The sequence below is a fragment of the Hipposideros armiger genome, unplaced genomic scaffold (genome assembly GCF_001890085.2).
Source record: "Hipposideros armiger isolate ML-2016 unplaced genomic scaffold, ASM189008v1 scaffold_250, whole genome shotgun sequence".
Lineage (NCBI taxonomy): Eukaryota > Metazoa > Chordata > Mammalia > Chiroptera > Hipposideridae > Hipposideros > Hipposideros armiger.
Window position 1 is genome coordinate 727422 of NW_017731600.1, and position 21674 is coordinate 749095.

The 21674-nt window shown below is 35.2% G+C and overlaps 1 protein-coding gene across 1 annotated transcript in view; it reads right to left on the minus strand.

The window, feature by feature from the left end:
- The window catches only part of IL1RAPL1 (interleukin 1 receptor accessory protein like 1), a 1086405-nt gene that overhangs the window by 497756 nt on the left and 566975 nt on the right, over window positions 1–21674 (minus strand). Inside the window, exon 4 of the mRNA XM_019655892.1 lies at window positions 19550–19703. Within this exon, the coding sequence (XP_019511437.1) occupies window positions 19550–19703 (154 nt within the window). The remainder of the gene's footprint in view (window positions 1–19549; window positions 19704–21674) is intronic.

The following is a 21674-nucleotide window of genomic DNA, read 5'->3' on the forward strand; positions in this document are numbered from 1 at the left end:
TGTTCATTTCTCACTGACAAAAGTATGAGATGAGAGTCCTTCTGGTCAATTATCAGATTGCCCCCATGATGCGATTTAGAGATCTGAGCTCCTTCCCTCCACTGGGGCCTTGGCATTCTCCGCATGGGAGAAGAAAGACAAGAGGAAAGAATACACTTTTCTTCATCACATTGGCTCAAAATGACCCTTCCTCCTTTCCCTTGCGTTTATTGGTGAGAAGTAGTCATATGGCTCTACCTAGAAGAAGAGGGGCTAGGAGATGGAATTCCTGGCTCAGCACGTGCTTCCCAGCAACAGCTCTATACCACGGAAAAAGGAGTCTGTTCTGCCACACATACCCACTAAGGAACTAATTGGCAAAATACAGGAACACATATGAAAACATATCCTAGACTCTGAAGCTACTCTTGGTATGTTTACATCGCAGAGCTTCACCTATATTGATAATTATGACTCCAAAAGCAGGGAAGTGGAAGACTTAACCACTACCAGAGGGGCACTGTTGAAATACTCTGTCGTTATGTGCTAGGACTCTAAATGGTATAACCAGAAAAAAAAAACCACAAATGAAAAACAAATTCTCAGGGTAAATTTGATTAGAATCAATGGCTGGAAACGATTTGAATGATAAGAAAAATATGTCATTACAGATGTTTGTAAATAGGAAGGAAGGAAGGAAGGAAGGAAGGAAGGAAGGAAGGAAGGAAGGAAGGAAGGAAGGGGAAAGAAAAGGAAAGAAAGGAAGGAAGGGAGGAGGAAAACAAAGAAAAAAGAGAAAAAACCTTGCAAATGTTAAAAAGATTCCTATCAATTACAAAAGTAGGATCCAAGATGAACTTCTGTGATGCAGGAAAATTGTGTTTTGGATTTTAATGTATTTCACACTCATAAAAATAGTCTCTCTGGTTCTTATCCTTGCTCTGGAAAATCACCTTTTCTTAACATTCTTGTTATCCTTACAGCGTTTTGTCCTTTGTACACTTCACATTCTACTCAATATATCATTCCTGGATAATCCTAATCATTATTATATGTTCAAGTACTATCTGTGTGCAGATTAACCCCAAATTCTTAATATCTTCCAGGCCCATATTTCTAATCATTTCCTGGAACTCTCCAACAGACATTTCATAGACACCCCAAACCCCCAACATTATCAAATCTTAACCGACAATTCCTGGGCACAGAATTGGTTGACTATCCAAAATCCATACCCGACTCTTGCTTCCTTGCTATCCTGATATTGTTCACTCTGCTCCAGGTTTTCATGTGCTTCTTAGGTGGCTCTGGGGGTAGAGGCTAAGACCCTTCTAATTCGCAGGGTTGAATCTTCAATTGGCTAAGCCAGTCATATTGACAGTTGTCCTGTGTCCTGTTCTAGTGATTGGTTTATCATGAGTAATTTTGGACAGTGGGATGGAGGTCTGTTCTGGGAGCTTCTGGGAAAACTGTCCTTGCTCTTACTCAGGGGATACAATATGGGACAATCCTTTTTCTGTGTGCAGACACTAGCATCTTCAATGATGCCACCTTGGGAAGCCAGCCTAATAGGTCAACTCACTTGCTGAGAATGGCAGAGCAAAAAGACACAAGAAAAAAGTGTCTTGGATAATGTCATTTTAGCTGCTGGGCCTGTCCTACATCTGAAATTCTTGTTAGAAAATATATGCCTTTGTTATTTAAGCCATTAGTTACTTGCAGTCAGAAAAAAGCAAAAGAAAAAAGTTAACTAATACATTCCTCTTCAAACAGGCTCATCTTGAAATCCCTCAAAGTTCAAAACTTTCTAAACAAAAACTCAGCCCCCACTCAATCAGCACGTACATGTAATTTAATTAATCATCTAATTCTTTTGTCCTGTCTTCTACATGTATCTCAAATCTATTGCTTCTTCTGAAAACTCACTGCCTTACCTGTGTTTCATCGCCTTGTTGTCTGCCATCACTAACAGTGCTTGTCTAACTCTTTGGGGGTAAGGAACCACTTTACTATGTTATTTGAATATTACCAGTGCAGAAAGTATCTATTGTTTCTTAGCATGGCTGAAATAATAAATGTAGTTCTTATAACCACAGAACACATTCATTTATACAATTATATATTGTAAGTAGCTTGTGAAAGTATACAACTGTCGTTTTGAATATAATTCTATTTCTTACAAAATGTTTATCAAATGAAGTTGTTGAATAATAAAAACTAATGAACAGGCAGGTCAACACTATTGAGTTTATTTACCTCAAAGAAAAATCAGATTAACATAAAATGATTTGATTATAGACACCAAATGTAAACCATCATTAAAACTATTTCATTATATGTGTACTCAGCTTTTTGCTTTAATCTAATTTTAGTAATGTCATAACCAACCATTGAATGGTAAATAGCACACTGCTTCTTTGCTGGACCCATAACATATTGCTTTAATATTAATGGTTATTTTTCACATGTCTGCTATTTAGCTCCCTTCCTTCATGTTTCCTGGTGACAACTGCTATCAATTTCATTATTCTGAAAGGGTTATATCATTAACTAGCTCAACAGTACCACAGCAACAATATCTAATTAGAAACATTCTGTTTTCAAGATATATTGGGTTGTCGGAAAAGTCATGACGTATTTTGTCTATGTTTTTCAAAGTTAATTTATTTATATAAAGAACAAAGATAAATCAATGATATATTGCCTGTTTGTTCAATAATCTTTTGCCATCTTTCAGTGAGCTTCATAATTCCTCGTTCATAGAAGGACCTATCTTTACTTGCGAAAAACTGAACGAGGTGCTGATTTACAGCCTCATCTGAATTGAACGTTATATCACGCAAGAAGTTTTGAAGAGAGCGAAACAAGTGGAAGTCTGACGGCGCAAGGTCAGGCGAGTATGGTGGGTGTGGCAACACATCCCATCCAAGCTCCAATAATTTTTGACGGGTGATCAAACTTGTGTGTGGTCTCGCATTGTCGCGATGGAACACAACTCCTTTACAATTAACAAGCTCTGGATGTTTCTGGATGATGGATTCGTTCAAACTGTCCAATTGCCGACAGTACACATTCAAATTGATTGTTTGGTTCCTTGGTAGGAGCTGAAAAAACACACCTTTAAAATCCCACCACACTGAGAGCATAACCTTCCTCTGATGAATGTCTGCTTTCGATGTCGTTTGAGGCGAATCATCACGTCGGGACCAAGATTGTTTGCACATCACATTGTCATAAACAATCCACTTCTCATCATCAGTTATCAGTCACTTCGAAAAAGGGTCGTTTTCCCCACTTTTAATGAGCATATTGCAGATGTTTATACGCACCATCAAATGAACTTCTTTGAGTTCATGTGGAACCCAAATATTGAGCTTGCTTATGTATCCCAGCTTCTTTAGGTGGTCATGAATGCTTAAGTGATGTATGTTCAATGTTTCTGCAATCTCTCGTGTCGTGTAACATGGGTTTGACTCCATCAATGCCTTTATTTGTTGTCATCAACCTCAGTAGGCCTCCCTGACCGAGGAGCGCCATTGAGATCAAAATCACGAACATGGAATTTCGTGAACCATCATTGGCACTGACGTTCTTGTAGAGCATTGTCACAGTAAACTTTATGCAACTTTTTACAAGCTTGACATGCATTCTTCCCTTTATAGAGGTAAAACCATAAAACATGGCAAAAATGCACAGTTTGGTCTTCCATCTTCAACTTGTAAAATCTCAAAAACTCAACCATATCGCTCAATCATTTTTTAGAATGAAGCTAGAACTGTCAGCTGTCAGATGACATACAATAACATAGATATGAATGACTCTAGTACTTCCAAAAATGAACCAGTGCCATCTGTCACAAACATGCATCAGGAGTTTTCCGACAACCCAATATTTTTAATCAGGGACCCTTAATATTTGATGCATAGAAGAAACAGGACATGTTCATGACATCCAGAAGCTATAATTTCCCTTAAAAAGTTTAAATTGTGCTTTTACTTTTTTTTAAGTGCACGTTTCAGTGTCTTTCTTTCATCCTTAATTTGACAGAGCGAATCTCAATTTTATTTTTTATAATTTTTTATTAAATTTATTGGGGTGCCTTGGTTAGTAAAATTATGTAGGTTTCAAGGGTACAGTTTTATAATACATCATCTATACACTGCATTGTGTGTTCACCACTCAAAGTCAAACCTCAATTTTAAGAGAAGCTCAGCATACGAGGATGCTTTGTAATCATAGTCTATGTATTGAAAACCAAAATTTTAAACAAATGTTAGAAGTTACAAGACTTAGAAGGCAAGAGGACAAAAACAGCAGCATTGATATTCATGTTTAGAGTATGTGTCAAGGTTTAGTTAATAAAGCAAATACGTTCTTCAAAAGATAGCATTATGGAAAGAGTGCAATTATCTAATAGAACACTAAAAAAAGTGCTTATTTAAAGTTCCACAATTTCTTTTGTTGACACCAGAACACAGCAGTGACTACAGATAGTACTTCTATATTTAAAATAATACCTCACAAATGATAATTTGTATATTTGTATTTCCCTGGTAAACAGATTGGGCTGTATCATCTGAGACGAAGGCTATGATATTTAGAACAAATCATTGATGCTGTTTATATTTCAGGAAATCCTGGTTGATATGTTGGAATGGAACCCAACATTAAACCCAACAAATGATTAAGAAATATTTAGTAAAATCTTTTAGTTATGGCATAGAGTAAGCAACTTCTTTACATCTAACATAGAATTCATAAAATGTCTTTAATTTCCATATTTACATTGAACTATCCATTTATAATTCATTGACCTTTTTAGGTCCTCCAGATGAAACAACAGAAGCTAACCTAAGGACCACAAGTTTTGGTCAACCATTTTAAGAAATGAAAACACTAAATCCTCTTATGATGCAAAAGCCATATATTTTGACATGAATAAAACCAACTCCATTTTCATGAAGTTTTCTCAAAGGCAGTTTTAAAAATTCTTCTAATATTTCCAGGTATAATATAAATAAGTCATGGGGTTGTGATACGCAGCACAGGGAATATAGTCAATAATATTGTGATAGTGTGGTATAGTGTTAGATGGTTGCTGGAATTATCATGGTGATCACTTTAGGTATATAAATGTTGAATAACTACGGTATACACTTGAAACTAGTATAATATTGTGTGTCAGCTGTATTTTAATTAAGTTTTTAAAAGAAAAAATTTTAAAAATAAAAATTCTTATAAATACACATTATGCAATATCCACATCCATTGCAAGTTAAGAGTTACCTCTTGATTCTATGATCAAGAAAGAGTTTTCAATGTTGTAGGAAAAACAAGTAAAAAGCCTGGAATATATTTAGTGAAACTTTTCAGAGTGTAAAAATAATAAAAACTCTTTCAAATAGTTAAAACCTTTTGAAAATAACATTCATTATTTAAAATCTTATTTTGTAATTATTAAACTGTCATAGCAAACCTAATGTTTTGATTTTCTTAATTGCTTCCTGTTTTTTTAAACTACAAAGTATCTTTGAATATATATGGTGATCAAAGATATAGTTTAAAAAACATTAGGTTTTGCTATGACAGTTTAATAATTACATAATGGAAGGAGAACTGACTGGGTGGTGAGCACACAATGTGAAATATAGATGATGTATGAGAGAAACGGACACTTGAAACCTATGTAATTTTACTAACCAGTTTCACCCCAATAAATTTAATAAATATATCTTTGAAATAGATGTGCAATAAAAATTAACATAATGTGAAATCACTAGTCTCAGTGACGTTCCTCTAGCTTGTCTTTGCCTAAACCTACCTTACATGGGAATCTATCATATTTTTAAAATCTCCAAAGAAGACAGGACCAGAAATCTCCCCCAGTAGTGAGCAATGAGTTTTTCAGGAGCCATTGTCAAATGCTAAACTCACAGAGCTATAAATTTAATCTCCTCACTTGAAAAGGAAAGATGAGATCTAGAGAAAGCAAACATACTGCCATGTACACACTAGACAATTAAAGCTCTAAATCGTGAGGAAACCTATTACTTATTTTATTTTTAATAAATTCATGAATAGTTGCTCTTTATTAATCTGCACTCTCCCAATTCTTACATCTTACTATATCACATCACAGTATTTTGAAATTCAAAAATAATAATAGTCTCAGTCCCTTTAATCTTTTGTATTTTCTCTGTGTTTAGTCATTGCTGTGCTTTTTCAACAGTTTCCCACAATTGGCTTCTGGTTTTAATTTTTTCCTTAGTCCTGTACACAGTAAGCTGACAGAGTTCAGTTTATTAACAAAACCTCCTCTTAGTGAAGTAGCAGCATGATCATATTGCTTTTGCAATGATTCAATTGTAGATTCTATGTATTATTGTTCCTTTTGAAAAAAATAAGATAATAGGAATTTATTCAAACTAATATTGGGATGATATAATATCATTTAGTCCAGTAGGAAGCTACTGCTTAAACAAATCAACTTGGTTTTATTTATACCAACTAATGAATTTCCTAAGTTGCAACACCAAATTAATATTAGGAATACAAGAAGGATATATAAAACAGGTTTGATGATGATCTAACTTAAAGGAAAATATATATCGGGGGTGTCAAAAAATGTATACACATGACTTATATTCATCTTTTGTTATCGGTATATATTGACTATTACAATTTTAATACATGTTTTTCCTTTACTTAAAATATGTATGTTTTTGGCACCCTCTGTATGTTATATACACATATGTGTATATGAAGATATAGGTATTATTATCCCACTAAAACATCTAATTAATTTACTGACCCATCAAGAAATTTATCTCATGCAATATCACATAAGTTATCACAGGTTTTAGTGTTGACATTATGTACTATTTGTCTTCATATTTTAAAGAGTTTGCATGAAGCAAAGTACTAAATGCAGTTTAACATTGAGGTTGCAGCCATCTTTATTCATGGTGCTCAGAGACTTCATTGCCATAATATCAGTTGGAATCTTTCTTCAAGGTTCTAGGTCCTTTTATGTTATATCTAATGCTTAAAAGTTTTACTTTTAGGGCCGGCCGAGTGAAGCGTTGGTTAAGATCTGGCTTGGGACGCCAGCTCTGAGCAACAGTGCCGCCGGTTTGGATTCCACATGAGGGCCAGTGACGCTGTGCCCTCTACAGCTAAGATAGTGAACAACAGCTCGATCTGGAGGTCGGCTGCCGTGAGTGGCCCGCGACGGCATAGGCTGCAGTGGGGCTGCACTGGGCTGCCATAAGCTACCATGAGTGGCCAGCAGCCAGTGTGAGCGGCTGGCAGCCAGTGTGAGCTGCCTTGAGCCGCCATGAGCGGTGTCCAATGGCCGGAGACCGATCTGCCTCAGCCAGGAAGAGCACAGTGATAATACCAACATGGGCCAGTGAAGCGACGTCCTCCACAACTAGACTGAAGATCAAAAGGACAGCAACTTGTCTGTTCCCCTTCTCCAATTCCCCAATAAAAAAATCTTAAAAAAAAAGTTTTACTTTTAGATGTGTAGTCTTCTATCCTCACCAGGAATGGCATGATCCTAGAGTTCATTTTTAATCTCTGATTTGATGAGACTGACAGCATGAAGAATGTTGGGCAGTAGGGGTTTCTTTGGCTTGTCCTACTAAACCTTTCACTCCAGAGCTTCTGTACTAACACAGGTGCCATGTTGAGTTCTCAGTCAATTTTGCTGATGTCAACACTAAAAGCAGTTAATATAAAATGCCAACATAATGGCTTCAGTTTCATAAGTTTTATGGGAAAAATCAATGCCTGTCAAACTGCAAAGCCAATATGAAGTAGGGAAGTGATGCTTGAAAAAAATCTTTGCTGTGATAATTATGAAAAAAAAGGACTCCAAACTGTTAAGAACAGCCATTTATTTAAAAATGCACCTTTTTGGTGGTAAACTATACATGACCTAAAATTTTCCATTTTAACCATTTTTAAGTGTACAGCTTGGTGGCATTTAGTACTTGCACAGTGTTATGCAACCATCACTACTATCCATTTTCATAATTTTTTCATCATCCCAAGCTGAAACTCTGCACCCATTAAACAATAACTCCCCATTTTACCTCCCTGGCTGCAGTAACCTCTATTCTACTTTCTGTCTCTATAAAGTTGTGTATTCTACTTACCTCATATAAGTGGAATAATACATAGTCAAATGGGTTTTTGAAACGTGACCCACAAATAAGAAACGTTTGTAAAAAGAAAATGAAGTTAATATGTTAATATGTTTTACACACACACACACACACACACACACACACACACACACACACACAATCAAACCAAAAGCAGAGATGCAAGTATTCAGAATTTACACCGCTTATAGACAGTGAACTTCACTGGATAGAAATAATATTTTCTTGAGATTTCTCCACATATATAAACCATTACTTAGTGATCAATGAGTGTTAATCAATGGTTTCTATTGATGATAATCAGTGTCATTTGAAAGACTGGGTTAAGATTATGAATATTAACATTCCTGAGGCTTCCTTTCCTTTGCATTTCTCATGACTGGGATTCCATTCACTTTCTGGAGCAGTGCTGTTCAATAAAAATGTATAGTGACATAGAGAATATAGTCAAAAGTATTGTAATAACTATGTATGTTGCCGGGTGAGTACTAGTCCTATCAAGGAGATCACTGGATAAATTATATAAATGTCTAACCACTGTGCTGTACACCTGAAATTAATATAAAATAATATTGAATGTCAACTGTAATTGAAACATAAAAAATTAATTTATAATTACTGATTAAAACTAAATAAATATTAAAAGGGAAATATATGTCTAGCTATTACATTGTTTTGTACACCTGAAACTAATAAAAAATTTAAATTAAAAATAAAAGAAATATATTTTCTGCCTTGAAAAAAAGGAACTATGGGGTATGTCACATATAAAATTTAGAGTTTTCTAGTAGCCACATTTTAAAAAGTGAAAAGAAATAGAAAAATTAGTAACATATTTTATTTAACGAAGTATTATCACTTCAACATGCAATCAATATAAAAATTACAAATGTGGGCCAGCCGAGTGGCGCGATGGTTAAGAACTGGCTTGGGATGCCACAGGGCCCCAGTTCGGATCCCACATATGAGGGCCAGTGACACTGTACTCCACGGCTAAGATGCTGAACAACAGCTCAACCTGGAGCTGGGCTGCCATGAGTCCCGGGCGACAGCGTAGGCTGCAGCCCCTGTGGCAGTGGGTTGCCATGGGCCACTGTGTGTAGCCAGCGGCCAGTGTGAGTGGCCAGCAGCCGCAGTGAGCAGCCGTCCAGGAGCCGGCGACCGATGTGCCTCACCTGGGAAGAGCGCAATGATGGTGCCAACTTGGGCCAGTGAAGCAACATCCTCCACAACTAGACTGAAGAACAAAATGACAGCAACTTGTCTGCTCCCCTTCCCATAATTCCCCAGCACTGTTCCCATCCCCCCAATTCCCCAATAAAAATCTTTAAAAAAAAATTTACAAATGTGATACTGTGCATTATTTTGTCATACTAAATCTTTGAAATCTAGTGAGTATTTTACACTTACAGCACATTACACTCCAGTCTAGTCACATTTCAAGCGCTCACTAGGTACATGCTGCTAATGTCTACTGTTTTGGACAGCACAGTTCCAGATGTTCATCTATTTCTCTAATTAGCTAAACTAATCATTCTATCAAAGAGTATTTACTGGACTGTTCTCCCATTCTCACAATTGAATTTGTTGACATGAGCGTAAAAACATCAGAAGCAAATGGTACACTTGAAACCTATGTAATTTTAGTAACCACTGTCACCCCAATAAATTTTAATTAAAAAAAAAACATCGGAAGCAGCCAAGTGCAAGTAAAAGAATGGAACTTCATTAGAAATGATGATGACGATTTGTATGTAAAATTACAAATTCAGGCCCACAATGTACTTTGAATTTCCTCTTTGGTAAAATGTAGATAATAATGCCTATAAATCATTTTGTACACTGCCTGCTATGTAGTTAGCAGTCAAAGAAAAAGTAGCTGTTTTTCTAACAATGAGGGAGGTCTGAGTTCTGTTAGTGGCCTGTAAGGCTAGAAGCAATACAGCTCCAACCCCTAGTCAGGCAAGAGGGACGACTGGATCATTTCTAAGAGGCAAGTAGCGCATGGGATTGCACTGGTAGGGTTACCCTAATGAAAACACTCTAAGTATGCCTGAAATCCACCGCTGACAAAAGCAGCAAAAAATGAAAGGCTAGCTCTTGTGATGAACTGTCAGGCAACAATGTAACACCAAAAGGGAAGCCAGAAAATTTAATCAGATCAAAAGGCATACAGGTCTGAGGTAGGGAGCACTGCTGACCTAGTGCTCTTCTTAATATGAAGCTCTCACTCAGCACCCAAAATAGCAGCATTCTTCTAGATTTGAAAAAAATATCACTACTCATTTTAAGCATAGCTAATTTATAGCCTGGATCTATGGAGTGTAGTGCCTGACATTCTTAGGGGTGTAATATAGTTTTGTTTTGTTTTTAAAATGCTATCTTGACCCAGGCCCAGTTGAGGTCCTGCGTGGAGGCCACTAAGTTCCCCTTCTTGATTAACCAATTAACACACCCCAACCACTTCTCTTTTGGGGCTCTCACACTCAGGGGCCACCATGCACCAGCCCTAATTGCCCTAGAAGCCAGGCCGGAGGCACTAAGGGCACTGCCTGTGCCCTTGAGCCCATGAAGTAATTCCAATTTAGCCAGTCAACAGGGAGCCCACAAAACCTGGTTAGCCTCACCTCACTTGCCACCTATAAGCTGGTCCATCCAGCGCCAGCTTGCTATTACCCTGTCCAGGGGTAAAACTCCCTGTGTGCCTCTGCCTGGAAACCTTCTCTCTGTTGGATCTGTACGTAATAATCAGTGAAACCATATGATTTCACTGATATGTGGGATATAATACTGAAAACAACAAAGGAACAAGACAAAGAAAGAAAGAAACAAAAACTCATAGACACAGACAGTAGTTTAGTGGTTATCAAAGGGTAAGGGGGGAGGGGTGGTAGATGAGGGTAAAAGAGATCAAATACATGGTGATGGAAGGAGAACTGACTCTGGGTGGTGAACACACAATGTGATCTACAGATGATGTACTACAGAATTGTACACCTGACACCTATGTAACTTGACCAACCATTGTCACCCCAATAAACTTTGAAAATAAAAAACAAGAGTTCTGCCTTTCCTCTATCCCAGTGTCAGAGTGGTGTATCTCACCATCAAAACAATCTTTAAATCTTATAAAACGGGGTCCTAGTCTACTTTGTATTTTGTCCTAAGACACCTTTTTGTGGCAAATTATATCCTTTTTTGTCTTTCAATCTTCAGTAGGGTTTCGTCTTTGGGAATCCTGTGCAGTATGTGTTGAGGTTATGTCCGTCTAGAAGTTTTGCTTTATACTGCTCCTTAAATTACTCCCCTGGCACCATTTGTGTGTTAATTTTTTGATTTAGGGGCTTTCAGGCCACACGGGCAGTGTAAATACAAACACCCAAACCCACAAGTCTATGGATTAATAAGATACTTTCCTTTTGTTTTAAATAAATGAAGAGCAGATACCAGGGCAGACAAACTGGTTTGTCTTCTTCCTGGACCAGTGGTTCCATTTTTTCCTTTTCACTTTCATGGCAGCCCTTTTAGAATATGAGGTTTATATGGGAACTTCATTTCCAACTCCCTAATCTTGGAGGGTCCAAGTCGTAGTCTCACCTCCCCATGTAACCAACGAAACCCAAGGCCTTGGTGGCTGATAATGACAATCCTAACACTCCTCTGTGCCACTCCCAGTGTTACCCTCCACCCGCATGGTGGCCTCAGAGTCAGATTGTTTAACTGCTGTGCTTTTCAGGTGTCTTCTTTCCTTTTGGCCCCTGAGATTTTTTAAAAAATTTCTTGAAAGCTTAGCTAATCATTTAGAAGGCCCATTCTATTTTATCCAGCATTTCTAGGTGTTTGAAGTGGTGGATAACCATTGTTTTTTAAATTCAAAGAATTGTGTAAAGTGGGCAATGAAAAAAGTGTGTTATTTAAGTGCAATTTTAAAAATATAGAATACCAGGTACGTAGGAAGCACATGAAAAGTTTTAAAGGTTGAGTAAATTGAGGTTATGTGGAATAGATGAGTCATACATTGTAAATAAGAACTTAGAACAGATCATGGCACACAGTAAATAGTAAGTATTAACTATTCTAATTACTAATACTTATTATTGCCTATATTGATGGAAATCATCTAAATGAATAATGCCTTTTCCCCCCCGTGGACAGAAATAATACATATCAACCTTCCTAGTGATATATTCTAAAATGTATGTTATCTCCTTAAGAGTAAAAACATCATGCTTTTTATTCCAAGTTGTCACACCTTGACATTAAATGTTTGCTTGATTAATACATTTGGACAGCTCATTCAATATATTGAGAGATTAAACAATAAATTAAAGTACTTAGTGTCAAGGGAGTCATCATTAGAAATTACTCCTAAGAAAGGTCTTTTGCTCTAGGGACTGAACTCCAAATCAAGATTAGATGGCCAAATTGATTAACCTCAGTTTCACTGTATTGATCAATTTCACTGTATTTAATCTCTTTTAATTCAAGAACATTGAATTCATCTAAATGATCTCTGAGTTGCAAAATATGGCAGATGTTTACTTACAATAACAGCTAAGATTGTAATATGTTCCGTTTTATAAAAATATCATATATGTGAGGGTTGTTGTAGACATTTATTCTAGCACATTACTAAATACACACAGTCAAGTCAGGAAAGATATGTGCCTATTATCAATTTCATCAATTCTTGTTAAGCTACAGTCAGTGAAGCACATGCCAGTCTCTGAAATGAGTTAACAAAAATAGCTTTTAAGGGGGAGAGAAAAGGTACAATTTTTCAAAGAAATCGAGAAAAAAATAAATAAAAGTAATCACTCTACCTCCAAGCTAGACCACAAACACCATTTAATTACATCAGTGGCAAAAGAATTAAAGGTCTCACAGAAAAATGTGTTTCAGTTGAATTTAAAAGATAAATCTTTCATAGTGATCAACTGAGCTAATATGAAAAGCACAATGCCTTCCTATTAATTATCCAGTGGAATAAATCATAAACTGAAGCTCAGGAAATTAAATTTTATTCCTAAATTTGTCACCATGATGCTTTGTGACCTTGATAAAGCCACTTAACCTTTCTTTGCTTCGGCTTCCTCATCCATAAAAAGAGGAGGAAGATGTACCTTTTGAGAGCATCAATTCTGCCTCCGGTTGATTGGAAAGTAGTTTAAATATATTGCTACATTAACTGATAAAAATGTTAGCCCAAATATAAAAATGCTACTAAACCCATCGTATCCTTGTAGCAACCACCTCCTTCTTTTTGCCTTTTTCAAGTCAGTTTTCCTTTCCTCACTGTTCTTGCCAACTCTTAGATTTTATTGGGTTTTCTTTTCTCCTGATGAAACTTTTTCACATCCATTTCCTTACCATTACTTTACTCTATGATCTAGCTTTAGAAATTAAATGGCATTTCAACTAGTCTGACTCATTTCACAATTTTATGATGGAAATATGGCTGCTATTTTGTTTTGAAGCTTTTGTTTGAAAATTATAAACATATTTTGGCTAGAAGGAAAAATAAACACTAAACAGATAAAAATGAATCCTACATAATTTAATTAATACTTTTGAAAAGATCTATATAGTGTGCATTTTTTTCTTATAGCTAACAAGTCCAAAAATAGGTACCATGACTAATACTTATATTTTTGTCTAAATAGCTCATTTTGTGAGAAAAGCCAAGATGGTTTATTTATTTTGGATTTACTAGGTCTCTTATGGACCACCTCTGGACATGAAGTTTTCCTTATGCCTACATTCCCACAGATAATTTGGCAGAGGTTTAGGTTTAAAGCTATAATCATGGTATGAGTTAGAGTTTAATATAAGGAGTCCTAGGATATGGCAATTTATATCAATACAAACTTAAATATTTTCACCTTTTCATTCAGCATTATTGGAGTACAGACATTTGTTATACTACTCACAATGGAATTTTATGAATATCAAATTACATTTTATAAATTCTAAGAAGCTATAATGTTTAGAAATAGTGGACATCTGCTGTTTACATTCCCTAGAATTTTTTTGATAACTTCTTTTGGCACCTCAAATTTCTTTTGGAGTACTAATTCCCTCCTACTCCATCATGTTGGGGCATGCCCATGACCCAAAGCCATCTTTCTTTTGTATTTAGTGGAAGATAATATGTAAGGTGGTGGCTTGGGCCAACTCAAAGGGGCACTCAGTTTACTGTGTCTCTTCCATATATATATTTGAGGCATACATGTTAATAAACTTCTGTTTGTTTTTCTCTTGGTAATATTTATTTTATTACAGGGGGTCTCATCCAAGAACTCAGAAGGGCAGAGAACTACTTTTTCTCCTCTACAAACCTTAAATCTTCTGCTGTGATGTTCAGATAGGCTGTCCTGTGGCTTGTACTATCAACAACAAACATGTTTTGTATGCCATATTGTGCACATTTTGCAATAAATTTCTTATGTCATCAATGCCATTAAATTCTAGTTTATCTATACTTAAATCTAATTGATGCCACTTAGTATATTTTGAGTATTTTTTGCTAAAATTTAATATAATGGTAAATTTATGACCATATAACAAAGGTTTAAAATAAAAATAATGTCATTTATGTACAAAGCAGCTCAAAATGTTATTAAATGCATAAAATAGTCAAAATGTCAACTTTTTTGGTGGATTTTTGACACATTTTGAAAAAAGTTGAAATCAATTAACACAGTGAAAGGGTTCATATATACAATTTTTTAAAGATATCATTTAGGAGACTAGAAGATCCCAGGGTGGAATGCACAGTGTGATAGAACAACCTGACTGTCTTACAAATGTGTGAGACAACTTTACTGAAGGGGGTTGGGGGAAAAGGGGCTAACCTAAGTAAGTCTGGAAATGAGTGGAGTCTGTAAGACAAAAGGCAAAAGAATCTGTATATTAGGACTGTACTCTAGTTGATAAGGTTGTTTTTCACAGGAGTACTGCTTAACAATTCTGAGCTCATTATTCATCTGTATTGAAAGTGAACAATTAAGTAAATGTTTGGCAGATGCTGGGAACCAAGTTTCTCCCTATTGGAAAGGGAGGTTACAGATAAGTAAGGGGAAGAGGCTAGAATAATGCCTGTGGTAATGGATTAAAGTTGGAGACATCAGTATGAACTTATGTTTAGCTTAAGGTAGACACAGATGGTTATAGATACACATATTTATAGATATATGTATATATCTGGGCTAGTATACACATATAGTTCTTGCCCTATCAACTGAGAGAGGTCTTAGAAGCAACTGTGCCTTAGTAGCAATGAGTATTCCCAATGCCCAGATCTTAGTTTCTAGCACTATTCTCCAATTAAAAAAAAAAAGAGAGAGTTCTTTGGAAGAAATAGCTGATCTAGGGCAGGGACAGGAAATACAAACGGTGATCCTGGAGCATGTTGTGCAGCCCAGAAATAAAGATATGCGCCTACACGCGCGCGCGCACACACACACACACGCACACAAATGATGGGGGCGTATGTCAAAAGGACAAAGAAATCAACTAAAAGACGTAAGGGCCAGAGCTAGTACAATTTGAGCAACAAAATAAATAAGGTGACACTGGATTATATACCAAAGTATAAAATAAATATGTGAGTCCATACTGATATAGCTAAATGATTGAATAAATAGACAAAGATGAGAAAATAGATATATGTCCTATGCAGAAAAATTCTAAATAATTCAAGTAGATACTCTGCCTTCAAAGAAGTGAAGGCATAACTCCTCACTCCTTAAGTGTGGACTGCAGATAATTTCTTCCTTCCAAAGACTACAGTATGGAAATCGGAGAAAAAAAAGTAACTTCACAGTGGTGAAGCCTGACAAACACTACCTCAGGTGATGAAGGCCAAAATCAACAGGGATACGTCATGCTGATAGTACAATATGTTGTGATTTTACCTCTGTGGGTCTTCCAAGAATATACAACCAAAATTTAATCGTGAGAAAAACATCAAAGAAATCACAATTGCAGGATATTCTACAAACTACATAGCCAGTACTCCTTAATTGGTCAAGAACAACAAAAACAAGGAAAGTTAAACAGTCATAGCCAAAATGAGCTAAGGACACATGGCAACTAAATGTAATACCCTATCCTGGGTGGGCTCCTGAAACAAAAAGGGGACAGTAGGTAAGAGCTAAGGATATCTGAATAAAGTATGGGCTTTGGTTAATAATGTATCAGTATTAGTTCATGAATTGTAACAAATGGACCATACTAATGTTAGAGGTTAATAATAATAGGGGAAACAGGCTTTGGGGTATATAGAATCTCTGTCTACTACCTTTATGATTTTTTCGATAAATATACAACTGTTCTAAAATACAATGATTTCTTTAAAGAAAAAAAAGATATTGCCCTTGACTCTGAGTAGCTCATGTTCATGTGGAAAAACAGGTGTGTCAGAAAATAGTTAGAAGGTAAATGTGGTCAGTGCTACAATAGGGATTCTAAAAGTACTGTGAAGGCATGAAGAGCTACAGGCCTCAAAACAAGGGGAATATTGTAGCGATACCGTGAAGAAAGAGTAAGCAGCAGCCCTGTGACAACGCGGAAGGAAAAGCATTGCAGGGGGGCACAGCCATGAGTAAGGCCTCAGTGGAAGAATATCTGGAGCAGAACGGTACAAACTTCAGTGTGGCTGAGGCTAACAGAACAGGGTAGAGGTTGGAGACAAGGCTAAAGCACCTTAAGTGCTTAAAATTTTTTTAAAATGTTTAAAGTATCCCCAAAGTGCTGGGCAGGTTTATTATTTATTTCACTGTTTTCCTGAACCATTACTTTACCTAAGTAGATGCATGCGCTTTTCATAAGTGAAGGATCTCCCAGAAAAGCTCACCACATTTAGCCACTTTATCCTGAAATATCCTTTTCTTTTCACATGTAGGATTCTTTCTTATTTATTTTAAAGAAACATTCTAACGCACTTTGAAATATTTATGATGAGCTATGGCAGAGCCACTAGAAGTAAATGATAATCATGCTTTGCATAATGTTTATATTAAACAAAGTATGATCACAGTGTATAGAAAACCAAGATATAAAACATGATGATAAGTGATTAATTATCATCCAGAGAACTGCCTACCTTTGTTGCTTTACTGAGAGATATAATTTGGGTTCTAAGAATTGTGCTTGAATTTGGCCATAGGTAAAGTAAATGTGCTATAGTGTCACACCGTTTAAAGCAATGTTACGCATAAATATATCTTATCAATTGACTTATTAATACCTATAATGCGTTTTAATACAAACTATTTGCAATTCTAGGGAATTCAGCTTTCCCACTCACCCCAAATTTCATATATCGTCAAACTTGGCTTTATTACTTATTTGCCCAAATCAGTGTCACAGGTAAGGCTATTTAAGTTAGAGGTATTCATGATAATCAGTTGAGTGAAAATTTTTACTAACTTCCTCTTGGATATCAAGAAATAGTTATTCCTTCTTTTCATATAAAGAAAAGGAGATATTTTTGGAGGAATTAAGTTAGAAAAATATAGTGGCCCTGGGTAGCATTTAGGAGAAAACAATTCTATTGTTGGTTATACAAAATAGCCTCATATAAGTTGTTTTACAATTTGGGACCCAGTTTCCAGTCTCCATGAGATCGTTTTCCAATCTCCTCTTACTAGATAGTTATTTAGTATCCTACCTAGTATTTCTAGTAAGGGGAAAGATGTGCTTACCAAGGGTCAGTTCAACACTCCAAAGAGTTAAGACAAAGGTACATTCTATTTTCATTTCAGAATATAGTTTTTCATTATATTTTTAAATTCCTTTATCTCAGTACCTACTCCTTGGAAAAGCTACTTTATATAGACTGAGAAAAAAATTAATAAAGAAGTCAATATCTAAAAGAAAACCCATCTATAGAAAGTCACATTTTTCACTTTTCCATTAAATAGACAGGGAGGTAAAGTGACAAAGTGTTAATTTTAATTTTCTATACAGAGACCTATTACACACAGCAAAACTGATAACCAATTTTGTGTAAATTATACACATGCATACCATAGGCCCATAATACAAGACTGAATATGTGTTTACTATTCAAGTATGTCATATCTTCAAGTGCCAGTTATTTACCAGGTCTAATATTTTTCAAAGGCATTACACCAAAGAGTATTTTATTTATTTAACTCAATTGTCTTTCGATCACAATAATTACTATTCACCAAATAAATTTCATGAAATTGGATTTAGTTTTAAAGTCAAAATACATAATTCAAGATTTAAAAGATTATTGTAAGATGAAAGTGACTATCACAAAACACTTTTCATATGCAGAAAAACTATCTTACATGAATCATTGAACAAATAAAAATCTCTTTAAAATATTTGATATCCTTTTTATACTTTTTAATATATTGGGTCGTCGGGAAAGTCATGACGTATTTTTCTATGTTTCTCAATGCAAAAATGCGTCATGACTTGCCCGACGATCCAATATGTTTCATAAATACGACTGTACAAAAATGTCACCAAGAAGAATCTCTCTCAATAAGATGACAATAATGTATTTAATTTCCCAATATTGCTCTTGTTTCCTCCTCCCTTTTTACCTTAGAAGCACTTTGAGAGAAGTACACTATAAAGTAAAAAAGGGTATGAACACAATATTCCATGTGACACAAAAATAACAAAAATGATGCACATTTGGATATAATTCTGTATTTTGCAAATTGATTTCATATATATTACCTTACCTCATTTGATCCTTGCAACCCACCCCCCCAAATTTGGCAAATTTTATCATTGTCATTTAATACATAAGGAAACTGATATTCAGAAGCTTGTGGTGATCCAAACAAGGTCACGTGACTAGTGAGTTGTTCTAGCGCCCTTCTACCTCCGCAAGCACTTATGGGAAAGACTCCATGCACACGTCACAGAATTATTCAATTACTGCCCCTGAAATTATGTTATTTTCAAGTTCATGAGAACACATATGTGAGACTCATAGAGTGATGAACGAATAAAAAAGTAATTTTTCTAATTTGGAGCAAGACAAAAAGACAAAGATAGATTTCATATATTCCATTCCAACCCTCTAGAAAATGTTTCTGAAAATGATACCACTACAAAATATCGTATAAGCATCATTTTCTGAAATTGTAAACTCATTATTTCAAGTACTTTCGAACTCTAACATTTCTATAATTCCGTAAGCATATTTTCTTTAACCTTTCAAATGCATTTAAGTACAAGATGATTTTCAAAGCAAGGAGGAATACATTTCACCTATAGGAATCCACTTAGCATTTTGTTAAGTACTTCTTTCATTGCACAGGTTTGAAAATATCAACATGGGGCACAAAAATTAAACTTAAAATGGTAGTTTCATTACTTGCAAATGAAATACCAAAGACTCTTCTTACCTGTAACAGTTAATTCCGTGGTTCTTCTCACAACAAAGCCTCCATATTTTAACTCACACGTATAATTTCCAATGTCATCTTCTCTGACTTCTCTTATAAGCAGGGTATCTCTTTTGAATACAATACTTGGTCTCCATGTTTTTGTCCTACATTCCTACATGAAGAACATGCATTTTTGTAGTGCATACAGTATTTATACATTTTATAAGGACTACATATTGTTTATATAGTACTTATATTTATATGTTATTTATATAGACTGAACTGAAAAATAAAGTACTCAGAATAACTAAACTAAAAGCTTCTTAAGTTAAAATTTTAAAGGGCTAAAATAAATAGTTTGGGATTCATGTTAAAGATGTTCACATCTTCTCCACATCTTTGGAAAATCAGGTACCTCAATTTTAAAAAAGTATTTTTAGAAAGAGTTACTTTATTAACTTCTAAGATTAGTGTCTCTGAATCAGATATGTATTAATTTATTAGATATGTGAAAAGGGACATTTGTTATGATTAGTCCTGACATTTTTAAAAGCAAATACTCCACATTTGATGATTATGAAATTAACCATCTTGATACTGATAACATAAAATACAAAATGAGTAAATTCAGTAGATAGTAGTAAAAGTAATTCTACAGAGGAAAATGCTTCTATTTCAATATTTTAAATATTTTCATGTTTCATTTAGAAATAGTTAAATCTCCTCAGAGCACGTACATTTTATAATCGATGAAAGAAAGGGCCAATATTTATATGAAAGGTCTTTATACTTTCATAAATATCTATTTTCATTGTTGATGAGGCTACCAAATTATGGTCTCTGAATTAAGCTTTGGATTATAATGACATTTGCTCAGGAGATTTCTGTTTTTGTCAAAAAGAAGTCTATTTCCTCCAGCCAGATTTGAAATCAATGGAATGAGGATAAAACAGTTTTAAACACTTTGACACTATTCAGTGGTAATATTATTTCTATAAAAAAATTTGCCAAGTCAAATCTTTACAGACCATTATTTTTATTAGGTGTGCCAATGCCTTTGTATAATTCAGGGATAATTATTCAGTTATTTCAGACCAAAATATACATTTTATACCCCCATATTAGTTGCACATACTGTGATAACTGCATAACTTATACACTGAATGTATGGAATATATATTCTCTTGACTATGGAAAAATAATATGAATTGTTACAAGACTTTTAAATTCTACATATACCTTATCTCCATTCATCACTTCACTAGTTATGGTCTCTATAGCTTAAGATCACAGTGATTGGGGTGATAGTGAAAACATGACTAAAAAACCAATGTGAGGGCAGCTAGTCTAAAAATTGAGTGTGTGTATGTGCATGCATAGTTTCTAAGCTTTCAGTACATTTTGAGACACAGTTTGCTAAAAGTGAGAAAAGGCATGTGACTCTTAAGATCAAATTATTAGCAAACAACAAAGAATCACATATCTAGCAGCTGAATGTACACATATGAGTACTAGAAAAATATTTGTTCTTGGAGACCTTGGGTCAAACTTCCCAAATACCTCTCCCTTTTGAAGCCATCATCAGGACTTGCTCAGAATCTGCGTGTGGAAAGTAAGCAAATTACAGAGAATCAGGATGAGAAGTAGTCCTCCAACTTAAAAAGGGAAAAAAATTCATCTGTACTGGAACAGGAATCAGGGAGGCTAATATTGGAGGGCTGTTTGACATTTTCCAAGGTAGAAATTCAAGGGAAAGTAGAAAACTATTTCAACAGGGACCTTGCTGTTCTGAATCCTCCATTACTTATCATGAAGAATCAAAATTAAGCCTTACTCAGAGAAGGGCATTGCTAATTTTGGCAAGATCCTTTAAAAAATTATTCAAGATTTGTTTCTTGTTTCATTTCCAACAAGTTTTGAATTCATGGGCAATCAGTTATGAGGGTTCACATTCTGTATACTGACATTAGTGAATCTAGTTACTAAGAGGTCCAGCTTCCTAAATTCCTACCTCCAGTGAGTTGGACAAAGCAAATTTTACACTAGGAATATTCCAGACAAATAGTCCAGACAAATGTGTACAGCCTCTATAAGGTATTTCCTTGAGTACGTTCAATAATGAAAATATCATTTATGTTATAAA